Source organism: Anticarsia gemmatalis, chromosome 21 (genome assembly GCF_050436995.1).
Source record: "Anticarsia gemmatalis isolate Benzon Research Colony breed Stoneville strain chromosome 21, ilAntGemm2 primary, whole genome shotgun sequence".
Lineage (NCBI taxonomy): Eukaryota > Metazoa > Arthropoda > Insecta > Lepidoptera > Erebidae > Anticarsia > Anticarsia gemmatalis.
Window position 1 is genome coordinate 557073 of NC_134765.1, and position 16512 is coordinate 573584.

The 16512-nt window shown below is 37.0% G+C and overlaps 2 protein-coding genes across 2 annotated transcripts; one reads left to right on the forward strand and one right to left on the reverse strand.

Annotated features, from left to right (window-relative positions):
* The first annotated feature begins 67 nt into the window (after positions 1-67).
* On the forward strand, positions 68-7902 carry LOC142982187 (beta-taxilin). The gene is made up of 8 exons (XM_076128579.1): positions 68-219; positions 1209-1556; positions 2630-2827; positions 3157-3334; positions 3649-3755; positions 4137-4310; positions 5210-5332; positions 5637-7902. Exons 1-8 carry the CDS (start codon positions 151-153, stop codon positions 6219-6221), a joined length of 1782 nt encoding a protein of 593 aa, XP_075984694.1. The 5' UTR covers positions 68-150; the 3' UTR covers positions 6222-7902.
* Positions 7903-11680: 3778 nt separating this feature from the next.
* Positions 11681-16081, reverse strand: LOC142982259 (uncharacterized). Its single transcript, XM_076128682.1, has 6 exons — positions 15957-16081; positions 15243-15393; positions 14189-14262; positions 13144-13821; positions 12646-12773; positions 11681-11930 (listed from the first exon to the last, which is right to left on the reverse strand). Exons 1-6 carry the CDS (start codon positions 16031-16033, stop codon positions 11854-11856), a joined length of 1185 nt encoding a protein of 394 aa, XP_075984797.1. The 5' UTR covers positions 16034-16081; the 3' UTR covers positions 11681-11853.
* Between the last annotated feature and the right edge of the window lie 431 nt (positions 16082-16512).

The following is a 16512-nucleotide window of genomic DNA, read 5'->3' on the forward strand; positions in this document are numbered from 1 at the left end:
AGTTAGTTTGTAATCGAGTTGCTTGATCGATACAATGGTCTACAGACTATACAACCAAATGATTTATTAAGTCGTTGGACAACCCTAATAGAAACGTCTTGTTCCGTTTTGTTTAGAATTTTTTCAGAGGAATTAAATTGTTTTTAAAAAATGGAAACAGCAACAGAAGATACTCAAAAAGAAAGTCCAGACAGTGCAGCACCAAGTAATACTGCCAATGTGAGTATACAGTTATTAAATATTTGCAAGCGGTTTATAAATAGACTGCTATCAGATGTCGGTAAACGAATTACGTATTTCATGCAAATTTCCGGTGTTTGACTCAATTACTGTAGCTTTTACGATAATATAAGAGTAGTTTTTGTTTAATTTTATAGATAGTAAGAGTATTACATTCAAACAATGTCGAAAAAAGGTGAAATTGTTAACCTAAAAGTTTGTTGGCTCTTGGCCAAATCCCGTAATGTTTTTGATATTTCTGTTCGGAAGCACGTTTCACATGCTTTGTGCTTTTATGGTTGACGACAAGGCGATGCCAAGTGACTAGGGCACTCGTTAATTTCACCGACATTTTGTTATTTTATCATTGGTTTCCATGAGCGACGTAGATGGTTGTTTACCATTTATGTATATTCAGCATTTTTGCCGTCTCCATCTGTCAGAGTCAAGTTTCCTATTATTTTGACGTGTAGATATAAATAAAGGTTGTGTTACACTTGCTGAAGGGAATGGCTTTTATATTGAGGTCAAACATTTGTTCAAATTAGGATTTCTATTTATAGATACATTGCTACCTGTGTTTAGTTCCTGGGTGAACTATTGACTGAAATATTACACCGAATGTCTTTGAAATGTATGCTCCTATAATAACCCTTTCAAAAAGGTCATGTCATTTCCAAACAATCAAGTTTATAAACAATTCTATTGCCAACAAAATAAAAAGTGGTGTTTATTCTATTCAATTGTTAATAGGGCAAATGAAAGACACTTATCTGAGACCTAGTATTTATCTATTCTAACTATTTGAACTTACATAAGCCCCGTATTTTAAATATATTTATATCAATCAAAGAATTTCTGCAAATCAATATACTAACATGCAATACTTTTTTTAAAGACAAGTCCCGCACTGGGAAGAACTCTTAAGTCGAGGGGACTTTTACAAATAGATATGAGGTAGATACAATAATTAAATGTATTAATTCCAGAATGCAGCAGCAGCCGCACCTCCCCCGACAGCACCGGCAGTGGAACCAAAAAAGAGCAAAAAAGATGACCGATCAAAGAAAGATGACAAAAACATAGAACAGTTCATGAAATCCCTCAACTCCATACCAACTCTTGAAGAAAAACTGTCTCTTGTATGCAAGAAATATGTTCAAACTGCTGACGACAATAAAAAAATGCAGTTCTACATCAAACAGTCTGATAAGCGGTATGCTTTGCTTTTGAAGGAAAAAGAACAGTTGCAATTGGAATTCAATAAGACTATTCTTGTTAAATCTAAATTGGAAAATCTTTGTCGAGAGCTGCAAAAGCAGAATAAGGCAATCAAGGTATGTATCACTAGTAGCTACTATTTTTGCTTATAAGTTGATTTTTGTTAAAAATACTAGCCTAAAGCCTACTGTGGTAAGTAATCTATGTCTACAAAATTTTGTTCCAATCAGATCTGCAGTATAATTTCAAAGAAGAACTGATTACTGAAATAATACAATTGCTATGTATTCCTTAAGAATGGATAAGACTATGCATTACTTATTCACTTTGTTAGGCTTAACATTTCAATCATATTACACACTATACATGTTTTGTTACAAGTACTAAGTTCAAAGCTAGGTTAACATTTTGCAAACATCATATTCCTTTCAGCTCTTTTGAAATATTGTGTACCATTGTATGATTTATCAACATCTTAATGTCTATGCATCTCCAAGCAGATTGTAAAAGCCTAGATTATTATCATGGTGTCAGTGTAAGGTTAATAATGCAATGATGTCTCAGCTACTTGAGTAACAATGTAATGTTAAAAAATATTTTAGACTACAGTCTTGCAGTGTTTTCTTTTCTGTATGTCTGTAAATAAAGTTAAGGTGCAGTTCTAGAGAAGGTAATTGACATACCTGATAACAGCTACCAAAAGCATAGGCATTCACAACACTGTATATCAAAGATATATAAAACAAGTAATGTGTATGTAAGAAGATGTCCAGAGCATAATGTTTAAAGCTAAATATTATTTTATGTTTATATTCAACCATGGCTGGTAGCTTCATCATAACGAGCCAACTGTAATTGCCTAATATGTTCAAGTGTGTAAGGAACATAGGTACACTCGGTCTCTCATTCTCATAATCTAAAAGAATGGTATACCGACACAACCCCCAAGAAAACGACATCATAGGACTCGATAGAAAGAACTGTAGGTAGATGGATAGAAATGACTAGGATCTTTGCATGATCTTTGAGGCATCTCCAACTAATCTCTCTGAGAATTAGCTTTACAAACTGACATGATATGAATTAGAAATCTTCATGCTTATACTATAGATTGCGATGCGTTATATAGGTCGTCAAAAGAAGCTATACGTATAGTGTATTACAAATAAAAATCTTTCCTTATCTACAGGAAGAATCCCTCCTAAAAATCCGTGAAGAGGAAGAACGTCGCAAGGAAACGCAGGCCAAGTTCCAGAACACACTGTCAGAGATCACCACTATGCTGCAGCAGAACAATGAGAAGAATGCCAAGCTTAGAGACGATAACATCAGCATGAGTGAGAAGTTCAAGAGTGTGGTCACACAGTACCAGTTGAGGGAACAACAGGTATGTGGGATGTGGATTTTGCTATTCTCATCTTTACAGCTTTTAGCTACTTTATATAAAAATAAAAATGATGCGTGAGCACTGAACTTATACAAACATAATAATAATGTACGAAATAATGAAAATCAAAAAGTATGTAAAACATTAAGACGTAAAAATCTAAATTAAAAAGTTGTTATGTTGATTTATTGCGGTTAACTATGGAAAAAAAATCAAGACTGAGCATCCGCCTCACTGAACTGGGTTTACTAGTGAATACATCGAAGTCGTGTGTTCTTGTTCTTTCTATTTCATTACTAAGTAGTATAATTGTTATTTATCTATTACAGGTGGACAAAATGTCAAAACAAATGGCCCTAGAGTCCCAGTTATCAGACGCCAAGATGCAGAAAGCAAGTCTGGAGCACCAAGCTGATAAAGAACGGCTGCTGGCAGAGATGGAACAACTCAAAGTCACCATAGCTACCTACAGGGCTAAGGTTATGGAGCTGCAAGGCACTGAGACTAGTGAGTATTTTGCTTAACGAAATAAACAGATGCAGTGATTTCAATTTAGTTTTTTTTGTATTGAAGGTTACTTATGTGCGAGTGTTCTTAGACATGTTTGATAAAAATCGGTTGAGCCGTTAAAGAGTTGTAGGGGGTGCAAGTGAGGAGAGGAGAGGAAATTTAGAATAAGATAGTTGGTGGTGGGAATATTAGAACGGCTTAACCTAACTAGCCGATCTATAAAAAGCATGAAAAACAAAAATTTTAACATTAGGTTTTAACAGAAAGCTATATCTATTTATTATAAGTTTTTTTGTTTACTTTTTCATCAGACCTTCGCAGTCAGTTAGCAGTATATACGGACAAATACGACGAGTTCCAGAACGCGTTAGTCAAGAGCAACCAAATGTTCGGCGGCTTCAAAGAGCAGATGGACAAGGTATGCTATCTTATAATACATATATTCTGTTCGATTACTACATTTATTTTTCCTCTGTCTGCTTGAGTGTTCCACTGTTGGGCATAGGCATCCCTACTTGCTTGCCACATCAGCCTGTAGGTGGCAAGTTCTGACCATTCCTCAAGTGCATCTAGATCATCCAGCCATCTTTGTTTGGGTCTCCTGCGTCTGCGACAACCATCCTCTGTCACCCAGATTTGAAATTGTAAAATGACTGTTAAATTTTACGACTCACAAAATTATTGGGATGCTAAGTAATTTGATGTGATTGTAGAAGAGAGGCTTTGACTATCTCCTCTGCATTTTGTTGTGGTAGACACCCATTGCTCATCAATCTTACAATATAAAATTTATTTACAGATGTCAAAGAAGATCAAGAAGCTGGAGAAAGAGTCGTTATCGTGGAAGAGCCGGTGGGAGACGTCGCAGACGGCCCTGCTGGACATGTGCGGCGAGCGCCAGGCCAGCGAGGAGCGCGCCGCGGCCAGTGCCCGCCAGCTGCAGCACATGCAGAGCCTGTGCCGGACCCTGCAGGTACGACCCTGACATACTTCACGAAATAATCGCTGAATGATATAATTGATTTATTTTTTAGGTAATAACCTCGTCGGGGTTACCATTTTAGGGGTATTTTACTTGAGGGGTGATGGTGATAAATAACGTACTTCATGATAAATGTTATATAATAATATGGTACCAGATTATAACAATAAACTACTACATATTTATTACTTATTATAATATGACCTATCTAAGTGAGTGCGCGGGGACGACTGCCGCGCCGGACTATCGCAGGCGTGCGCCTGACTATACATTACTGCAGCGTCAGCAGTGTTGCTACATATTTATTAATCCTTACAACTATTTTTACAGATTTACCCCCCATAATGTAGATACATTATAATAATAAAATAATTAACTATTTTGGTATTAATATAATGCTACATAATAATTACCACTATACCCTACAAACTATAGAGTATGTGACCTTTGTAAAATATTTCTTGTTTATGTTCTGGCCAATTTCGGCTAGGGCATGAAAGTGGAAAGATATACAAGTCAAACTGAAAAACTTCGTTCATTGAAAGTTTGTTAAAAACAGGAAGAATTATAGTAAGAGAATGAGTCTATAAACTCTGATCATAAGGTGTCAGGTTCGATTTTTAAGCTGGGTGGTGCTGTTTATTGGATAATTGTTAGAATGTTATTAAATTTGTAATGTAAACTTAATTATCCAATGTTTGTTCTACAGTGATATACCTCCTTTAGGTATACCACTGCAAAACATTGGTAGATTAACTGTGGCGATTGCTCCTTCCTTTCCTTTGAAAGGGAGGATCTCCAGATCACATACACTATATTTATTTAACTATCTACATTACTATCGACTATTGTGATAAAGTAAGTAAGTACATGTTAACGTCATTTTCCAGGCGGAACGTACAGTGTTGCTGGGCACGCTGAAGGAGCACAACATCGAGCGGCCGCCGCTCCCCGCGCCCGCGCCGGCGCCGCCCGCCCCGCCGCCCGCACCCGCCCCCGCCAACAATGCTAAGGTACAATAATGTTCAACCCAGAATACTTTCTTTGAAAAATTTAATAATATCTGTAAAAAAAGATGCAAAATAATTAATATAAAAAACACCCTTCAGTAATTATTTCCATTTTCTAGTTCTCGCCCGTGTTTAATTCGAGCTCCTCTGAGTATTAGAATTTTTATCAAAATGGGTCTTCTAACAGTGATAGTAGCATTTCCTAAACATCATCACAGTCATTATAAAATCATAATAATATCACATTAGTTTTTAAACCAAAAATAATATTTTTTTTATAGTAGTAAACCTTTCATATAATCTTCAGGTGGACGCCATGGCAGCCAACTGCGCACAGCTCAGACAGTCCCTCGCACATCTACAGACACAACTCAACGTGCTTACAAACAAACAAAAAGAAGATTCGCCTAAACCTGAACCCGAACCGAAACCGGAAAAACAAGAGAAGAAGAAGAAATCCAAGAAGAACAAAGCAGACAAGAAAGTAGAAGCACCTAAAGAAGAAAGCGACGAGAAGGAATTAACAGATGAAAACCAACCCAATGCTACTGAGAATAAAGTTGACAATAAAGAAAAGGTTGACGATGCCACACTAGAAAATTTAATACAAGCTATCAATAATGCTAATATCAATCTATGTGACTTAGAAGTTGTGAGCGACGAAATCGCTGAAAATGTGAAAATTATTGAAATAACCGATGAAAAAGCTGAAGAAATCAAATCAAATGAGTCCAAAATTGTTGAAAATGGTGCACCGATAGATTTGAAAGATAAAATTAATGTAGAAGTTTTGAATGGAGCGGATAGTAATCAAAATGTGTCAATTGTAGAATCTTTAAATGATGAAGTATCTCATATAAATGAAGTTAAACCGATATCAAACAATGCTTAAAGTGAATTAGTGTGGACTGTTTTTTTATATTGTGTTTGTTGAATGTTCATTGTGACAATGACTAGTATAATAATAATTCTATAGTCAACTATGTCATCTTCACTTTGCCAACTGAAAAATATAGGTAATTTCACTGTTATTTGTATTTGGTAAATGTATAATTTTACATATATAATTAACTTTATGAAAGTCTTGGTTTAGTACTTTATGATTAAAATTAAACATATTTATTATTAAATAATTTATAGAGTTGACATGACGAAATTATAGGCAGTGGTGTATGAAATACATCTACGATTTGGCTTTTATAATGTTAATCCCATGTAATAAGTGGCAAGCTTATTGATATATTATTATACCGAGCACGTTATCAAACTCCGGACTACTTTCGAGAATACAATAGAATAACTCTTGCCCGACCTGTGAATCGAACCCGAGACTTTTTTGAGACATAAACTTTCGCATTTATAGGTTTCGATAACTGATTTTAATTCGTAAATTGAGTTGTTTTTTGTAATTGATTTTATATTAGTCATTGTTATAAAGAACAATATGTAAGAGCACTCGGTACGTTTGTTTGTTCATGTAAATTAGATGATGGATGTAAACTTGTAATAGAAATAAAAATAAAAATCAATAATATGAAAACGTAGCCAAAATAGTAATGTCAGTAATTTGTAATACAAATCGTTTCGTATACATATTTGCCGATTCTTTTCAGTTGGCAACACTGAGAAATGTTGCCAGTAATTTTTAGTTTCTAGTGTTGCCAGTCTTCAATTTAATTCAGCTGTAAATAATTTTATTATTGCTAAAATGCTATATTAAATCAATAAAAATAGCATTTTAAAAAAGATGGGCTAATTTTACCTCAGTTATTGAAAACTTAAAACTCAATGAAATGATGGTGCTATAATTTTATATTATAAGTAAACTATTAAGATTTTCAACGAGGTCACACCATAACTAAGCTTATTTTTATTAACACATACAAATTATTTTGTTAAGGATTTTCTATGCAAGGATTTCTACACGCCTTAGAATTAATATAATATTCACTCTGTATAAATAGGTACCGAACCCGCACTTGGCCAGCGTGTTGGACTCAAGGCCTAACCCTTCTTCACACCGGGAGGGGACCCTTGCCCAACAGTGGGATATAAATTAGTTATTTTTTTAATAGATACAGTTTGTTTGATCTTTACCTTAATCCGGTACTTTATCTATTAAATTGGCTATCTACCACATATCCGTGTAGTAAAGCTCAAATTTAAATTACAATCGAATTAATTTAAGATTATATTTTTACGGAATTCCAACAATCGGCAAATATAAGAGAAACGGTTCGTACAATCTATGTATTGATCTGATATTTTCACTTAAAAAGATTGCCTTAAGCCGTTCAAGGGCTTAACAATAAAAACGTGCCATTTGAAGCACGAAGACACTTAATCATACTGATTTACAATCAGTGAGATATAAGCGTCCCTCTCGCACTTATAGTAAACTCTATAAGAAAGAGCGAGATAGCAATCTTTTCATCAACTTTTTTGGCCTATACTTAACTGTAATAGATTTTTCAAGGTTTAGTCATAAAATTACAGTATTATTGAATACTTTCGTACTATTGTAAATGTCCAATATGTAAGTGATTTGTATTAAATAAAAATGGAAATTTGAATTTTTGGATTTCATTCTTCTATATTCTTTGTAGGTATCACCCTACCAAATTTTACCCAAACTTGTTCAGTTGTTTTGGTGTAAAATAACAAACATACTTTCATTATTATAAGTAAGGATTGTTTTCAGCTAATAAAATAAATCTTAAAAAAAACATTTTAACAGTGACGTGTGATTTATTGATATGGTTGATCGCGCAATAGGTCTTGGCTTGCTAGCATGAGGGGCTCGTGACTTAGTTAACAACAGCCGCGCCGATCAATCTCTTAGGTTAAGCTACGCTTGCCGAGGTTGCTCTGTGGATGGGCGACCATGTTATACATATCGAGTTCCTCCGTGTTTCGGAAGGCACATTAAATAGTGGGTACAGACTGTCATTTTTAGAGATGTTTGACAGTCGTTAACAGTAGTCAGAAGTTTGAAAGTCTAACCCTTACCGTAGGGTATCGTGTTATAACCCAGGTTACTTGGTTGCGGAGGTCCGATAGGCAGTCGGCAGTCGCTTCATGTAACATACTGATAGTCAGCTGCATCCGGTAAGACTGAAAGCCGACTACAACACTGTTGGTAGAAAAGCTAGGCTGATACCACGGTCATTTACTATCGGGTAACTGCAGCAATAAATTATTCAATCTACTATCACAAACCCTGTCTTTTCCAACGACACAATATAACAGTTTTTCGTTATTTTACCACAAACTATTTCTTGTAGTTGCACAAAGTTAGTTTTATTGTAGCGTTACCGAGTTGGGTGCAATGCTCGTGGCGAATCGAATGCAATCGAATGTTTGACTAAACATTTAGGGTGTAATCGATAAGTATTTTGAATGGGTCACGTAGTATACAGCAATGTGGATAACATTGCCTTGGAGGTGAAAAGGTCTTGAGTTCGATTTTCTGGTAAGAAAAATATGTAATCAGTAGGTAGTTTGGAATTTTCACAACTCGGTTCGTGTGTCCAAAAAGAAATTTGAAAACGGATAGATTTAGGTCTTATAGGAAGTCTTAAACATATGCCTCTTAGCATGACGTGCTTCAAAAACTTAGTAAATCTATACTAATATTATAAAGCTGAAGAGTTTGTTTGTTTGAACGCGCTAATCTCAGGAACTACTGGTCCGATTTGAAAAATCTTTTAGTATTAGATAGTCCATTTAGCGAGTAAGGCTATAGGCTATATATCATCACGCTACGACCAATAGGAGCAGAGTACCAGTAAAAAATGTTACAAAAGCGGGGAACATTTTGACCCTTTCTCTCTTATATGACGCAAGCGAAGTTGCGCGGGTCAGCTAGTATTTATATATTTTTATAAATGTCAATTGTATTACTGATGGCCCATCCTGTCCCTGTTCTGATAAGACTTTATCATCGCGATAGTTAATGTGCCATAAGCAACTGAATTTCATTTAAGTTTGGGCAACATTCATTTCATAATAAACAAGTATACCTATTACATATCGAATAAGGTTGTCATTTTAACCGCCTTATCATAAATTAATTCCTGCATTTCTCTTCATCTTAAGCAATCTTAACTCCAAAGCTGCCATTATCAGTCATTTATTACAAAATTAAATACCTACTTAATAAAAACTAGCGGTCCCTATTATGACAACACCTGCCAGATACCTAAGTAAAGACATGACCATGCCCTCTAGAAACGCTCACGCACAATAATGTAAATAAGGTTATGAATATGACCCGAGATCAAGGCTATCTATTTTCGTGATAACAACGAAAGCACCATTGTAACCGAACCGAATTGATTTGAGGTCATAAGGGTAGCTACATAGACTAGAAACATTATCTATCAGTCTTGTAAAACGTGAAAGAAAACATAATAAGTGAATTAAATCTAGCATTGTTCTGTAAGTCCAGCTTCTACCCACAACTTCGTCCGCGTGAAAAGATTTTGCGAGTATAAAGTAACTATTAGTTAGTTCAACCAAGATAAAAACTACTAGTGTACCAAGTTTCGTTAAAAGTCGTCCAGTAATTTTGGCGTGATTAAGTTACAAACGTCTATTCAAAAAACCTGAAACCATATTATCAAAACCTTCGCAATTTATAAGAATTATGAAAGTAACATCAAGAGTAAACTGCCGCGTCAGTACACCTCTTTGCGACAATATTAAAAACGAATTAAGGAATTCACCAATAAGTAGAACACAAGCAGAACGATTCATCAGGGAAGGTTCTATTGATGATCAATTTAATTAGGCAATGTTTTGTGCGAATCGGTAGAAATAATAATATTATGGTTCTAAAAATGCCTACCGATATGCAGTTTAGTTAATGTTCCTTAGAATTTATAAAGAAATTTCAGCGTCACGCGATTTTACAGCCGTTCATCCATCGCATTATATAACAGTTATAGAGAAACAATCAGATTTATCTGACATTTTTCATCACGATTTACAAAAAAGTATGAAAATTGGCAAATGGCTTAACTATTTTTGTCTAATTTTTGAGTATTGTTTTTGTCTGTGTAGGTGGTCGTTCGGACTAATTGTTACTTATTAGTGGAGCAAAACCTAAACAGCTTGTCATTTTGTCATCTAAACCTATTATTCTAACACGGCTGGACAAGAGTCTCCTCCCGGAGTGATATCCTCTAACTGGATACAAAAAATATATGACTTTGGCAGTTTTTTTGCTGAGCGAGGATTTCCGCTGTAAAAGAATTGTCGTGTATTTTTCATTTGTAGGTTGCGGCTCGGGTTACGCTGTCAGAAAAGACCGCAAACTGTAGCCCGAAACTTGACTTAGATTTGTTTTATTTTTAATGTTTTGGTTTTGGTTGCTTTGACATAAATCAATGACAGGATTTTTAATAAGCTTTATTCAAGTTTAGCTGAAAAGTCTAGGCAGCACTTGTTACTTACTTACTTATGTATTTCTGCCTCGTTCATTGTTACTGGATGATTAATTCAACCAAATAGATAATTCTAATTGTATAAACGTTGCTAAAAATAAAAATAGCGTTCATTTGATTAACAAAGAAGCCCTATACCAATATTGATCAAGCGAAAAACCGTAACTAATCGTAGCAAGAGGCTCTCGGCTCTCTTTACCTTACTCCGTTCTACTGACCTGATAAATGAGGGATCAATGCTTGCAGAATCTTTGTTGCTACAGTTATTGACACACCACGTGATTGCCTTTAAGACACAGTTGCTAAATATCTTCCTTACAACTAAATAAACCTTATTTTGAGTAAGTTAAGGTTGATTTTCCTTTGGCAAATGAGTTTGTCTCCTCAGGAACGACTGTATTACTCTTATTTTCATTGTTGATCAGTTAAAACCATCTATCACGGATTTAAAAGAGATATTATTGTGTTTTGGTCATATTATTTTTTAAAGTCGTGCTGTTACAAATGCGTTGGCATGATGGCTTTCGCTTAAGAGGCTGTATTTTACTAACTGCATTTCAGCTATTAGATCTAAAGAATTCGAACGACGACAGTCACAAAAAAATTGTTTCTTACAAAATTAATTTTCATAATTTTATTATCCATGAAATGAAATGCGACTATATTTTGGGCGAAATTGTCCCGTTTGGATTCAGTTCGGGGCAATCTTGCAGGAAATGTAATGCACGATACACACCATAATCCCATGGTCACGACTATTGTCATAGATGTTTCACAAATGGTACAGAAAGATTGGCGTTAACGCAATATGAATAATGGTAATTATTTAAGGAACGATAAAGGATCTAGGACAATTTTAAATTGGTTTTATTGTAATAATACGCTTTAAATTGCACATTTTTATTTATTGTATTTTTTTCTTACCTAATTAACTTATTTACAGTCGCTACATACAGCCAGTTTAACAACTTATAAGGGTCATATAACCAATCAACTAGTTAAGTACAGACAAACATCGTCAGTCAAAATTCTACCTGGTAAACTAACTGACACTTATCTTGAACTTCCAAACAGACCTCACAGATCTATCAAAGTTCCATCTTTGTTGTTGACGAATTCAACTCGTTGGCATTCCTTGTTGTCCGGTAAATCACCTGAAATAGGTACACACAAAATTTTAAAAACTTATGAAAACTGCAGCGCCCCTATCACAAATGTCCTACACGAGTATCGAACATGTGACAGTCGGTCGCGACAAACATACATACCTACAGTGTATAGGACTAGTAGCTCGATTCTCTACTACTATTAACTACCGACACCCGACCTGTCATCGATAAAATTTTGCATGAAAATCTGATCAGCGCCTCTGACGGGTGTCGTAGGAAATATTTTGGCAGTACATTCTAAATGTCAAAATTTCGATAGCTTGCCGGTTGTCGGTAGTCGATAGTGGTAGAGAATCGAGGTTCAGAACTAGAGCTGAGCGAGGTAATTTCTATTCGTTCTACACGCTCGGCTCTTTCTATCCGACTATTTGTTGGTGGTATATGTGGTAATACAAATATGCTATGCGCTTACAAGTTTAACGAACTCATTCATGGGTCGGTTCCGCTCGCGGTGGAAACCAGGCTTAAGACCACAGCGAGCTACAAATAAATAAATATTTTGGGACAACTCGCACACTATTCATTAGATTCCAAACTAAGCAGAGCTTGCTCTATGGTAACCAAATAACTGATAGATAAACTACATACTTATATTTATAGATAAATTAACAACCGGGCTCAGAACAAATATTCGTACTCATCACAAAAATATTTGTGCCGGGCGGGGTCGAACCCACCACAAAAGTGCATATAGCTTTACCTCGAACATTATATCGTCCAGTAAAGCACACGACGAGCGGCCCCTGTCGGCGGCGCAGCGCCAGCACGAGCGCGCCACACAGGACCACCACCACCGGCGCCACCACGCACCACCACCACCGCGACCACCTGGTATTACACCATCATACTATATCCTTTTACGGGTAGTCTATCACCATGCCAAATATCATACAAATTAGTCATTTTCAAGAAGCACAGGACAACTGCTCTATCTGAATACATAAAATTCTTGTGACTGACTTGACTGATTGACAGACAACGCACAGCCCAAACTACTGAACGCAAGAAGCTGAAATATACTATGTATGTTCCTTGCAGAGTGTAAAAGAGCTCTAAGATTTTCGGAAATTCCACTTTGTTTCTTCTCACGGACAACCAGCTTTTTCGAAAAGGTAAAAAAAAAATATACATAATATAAAATGACTATTTCACGAAATGAAGGATATTTTGAGTGTGAAAGATACATCAATGAACTCACCAACTTGTTTGTAACGCTTCTTTCTGATAACTTGTTGCAACTGTTGAGGGTGTATTCGGCGCAGGTGTTGGTGTTGAACTCGTTATACTGACATGCAAGAAGGTCGGAGTGCCAGCCGCTCTGACCGGCGTCGGCGACATACTGTTCACAGCTGGGACATCACCATCATCATTTTCACATTGATTCGGCGCCACACACGTCCCTGTACAATTCTCACACCACGGCACACACAGCCTGCTGTAATTATCTAGTGACGCTAATGTCGCATTAAAAACATAGCCTTTGAAACACTTGCACACATTCGGTGCAACACAGGTTCCATTGCCACAATAATTGCATTCTGGAACGCAAGAGACTTCATCTTCGTACCAGGTATGTGTTGTTGTTTTCATGAGATACCCTGGAGGGCAATAGCAGCCTTGAGGTATGGAGCAGTATCCAGGGCTACAGTCACCATTGCAGTGAGGTTCGCAGGTACCGTTCATTGATTTTCTGTAGCCGTAGTTGCACTGACAGTAGCCTGAGTCGAGGCAGGTCCCGTGGCGGCAGGAGTCGGTGCAGGCAGGGCGACACGTGCCGTTGAGCAGCTTGTACCCGCTGTGGCATTCGCAGGTGTTGGGCGATGCACAAGTGCCGTGCTCACATGGGGTCTCACATATTGGGTTGCAGACCAGATCGCTAGAAGTGTTGAATAACATTAAAATACATGTTGACGACTTGATATCGGCACCCTCATTTCAAAGGCAGTACCAGTCTTCGAAATAATTGTTTTGTAATAGAGAGCTGACTACAATCGCTCCATTAGTGAATACAAAATATAGTTACGAAGTAGGGAATGTAACAGAAAATGGGGAAATTGTTCAACCAGGCTGCAATACAGATACCTACTCCTGTTTATCACACAAATATTTGTTCAGGTTGAGATTTGAACTCACCACACGCGGCGCTACAGCTATTGCGGCAAGGTGGTCAAATTAACCACTGCGCCAAACGTGCAGTGGTTAACATTAAGCATAACTGTACTTAGATAAACCATTATACTTACTCTATCGTATCATAATTGGTATAGTTTTTGAGAGGAGTATATCCTTCGCAGCATCGAGGCAACGTTTTGTAAAACTGCAAAAGTTAAAAATAACATTATTGTTACGTGATTTGATAAAACAAATATTTGTTATCGTCGTTACACCCGCGCACGGCAATATGTATGTAAATGCATGAAATTATATTATTATATAGCGTGTTAGGTATACAGTTGTCCAAATGATATAGACATCTGGTCTGGACCGCTGCCGATACGTCTGTATTCAACTTAAATTAGAACTCACCATTTCGGAGATATGATACTTTAAATTGCAAACATTTTGCTTTTTCGGGCGGACTATATGAGTAGACTTTATTGTAGAATATTAAGGACTACAGTCATACAGAATCAAAACACCAAGGAAACAATCTGCTAAGTAGTCTGTAACTAGTAGTCTACGTAGTCTGCTAAGTAAATTTAATTCCCTATTAGGTACAGTCGCTCAGTGCTTAATTTTTTATTCAAAATAGTATTTTAAAATCAAAAAGCGTAACAGGCATTTGCAATAACTATTATCATAACTGCGAAAAGTCATCATTGAGTAGTTTGGGTTTTAACCGCCGGCTACTTGTGTGGGAGGTTAACGATTAATCACTAAATAAAAAAAAGGCCTTACTGTATCTGTCTGTTCGCGATAAACTCATAATCTACTGATTTCATTTTAATGCAGTATTCACGTATTGCGCGCGAACGTTCCGTCCACGAGGAGCGCGAGCTTCGCGCGTATTTTGAACTCGCGCGAAGCTTGATGACGCGATCTATGGACGTCTAGGTATCTCGGTAACTAATTCGGAATTCGCGGGAATCGATTTGCGGCGAGTTCGCCCCTTCTGGACATGGTCTTAGAGTGTAATTTCTTCCAAAAAACGCGCTCGTTCGAGGCTTGTAACTACTTGTAAGTCAGTCCACACTACACAAATTTGTGCTGGGATTCTCTAGCGCAGACGTAGCTGTAACGTTAACCTGGTGCAATCTGGGCAAAGCTGAGATTGGATCGTTAGTATTATATACTTACCGGATCAAATCTGCTGTACATTTTCGTACCGACCGCTGTCTTGCGGCAGTTAATGTAGCGATAATTCACATAATCGATACAAGTTCCCATTCGCGAGAAAGTGTAGCTTTTTGAATACTCCACGTAAACATTTGTTCCTTTGATGAGAACCCTGCAAGTATGTTAATTTATTATTAAAGATATATAATTCCCGCACTAAGAATTATTGTGTCGCGGAGACAAAATACAAACTGACCCGAAACAATTATTTGTGCGATCCAAATCCGAACCTATGACATCCCGTAGTCAAGGCGGTGGCGACCTAAACCACTGCGCCATTAATAAAAGTTTGACCTTTATGGTGGCTTAGACCGTCAGGTTTTAGACGGTATGCCCAAATGCCACAACGGGAGAGCCCAAGATGTCCCTGCGCTCCTCTCCAGGCGTAGGGCATGAAGTAATTAAACATTTTCCTGACGTTAAAAATGAAAGGAAAACCGGCCAGTGCGAGTTGGACGAAAAAAACACGTTTAATGTATCGGGACACCCCTTAACATTTTAAATGTCATAGTATATGTTGTTATAGCGGCAATGGAAGAACATTTTGTGAAAATTTCAGCTTCACTCAGAGACTGCACACGTCAGGACAGACGGACAGACAGTTCAGGGTTCAGTTTTTAGCCTTTGGGTACGGAAAAAGGAAGCCGAAAAACTAAGATGACAATATATACTTACGTTTCATTGCACACTTGCGTGTGTGCAGTGTATGTGAAGAGCGTAAGTATCAAGTAAACCAAGTACTGAGCGAACATGTTGAACACCAGACACCAACTAACAAACTGACACTAACGTTACTACTGAATTACTGAACAAATGTGAGATTTAGGATGTCACCATGTTTCATATCCGATTAGTCAGAGTTATCTTAAACTGGTGACGTAATTATAACTGTATTGCTATGGTATTGCAATATTTTATAGGATTTTATCGCAGAATATTGAGCAGCAATAATAATAATGTCATCCTGGCCGATTACAGCTACGGCGGCCAGTTTCATTGAAACCAGCTGTGCCAGACTTTGTTTATAGTGGCCAAGTGTGGGCACAATACGCAGACCAGGTACACTCTTTATTCCTTTACTCTCAGAGTCTCATTGGGACGGCTAAACCGAGACGACCAGAGGGAGGTTAGACGCAGGTCCGTCGGCTTTACGTGCTCACCGAGGCACAGAGGTCTGCGACCTCAACTTCCCAACTCCGGGCAATCCCTTAGAATTTATTAACCTTTTGGC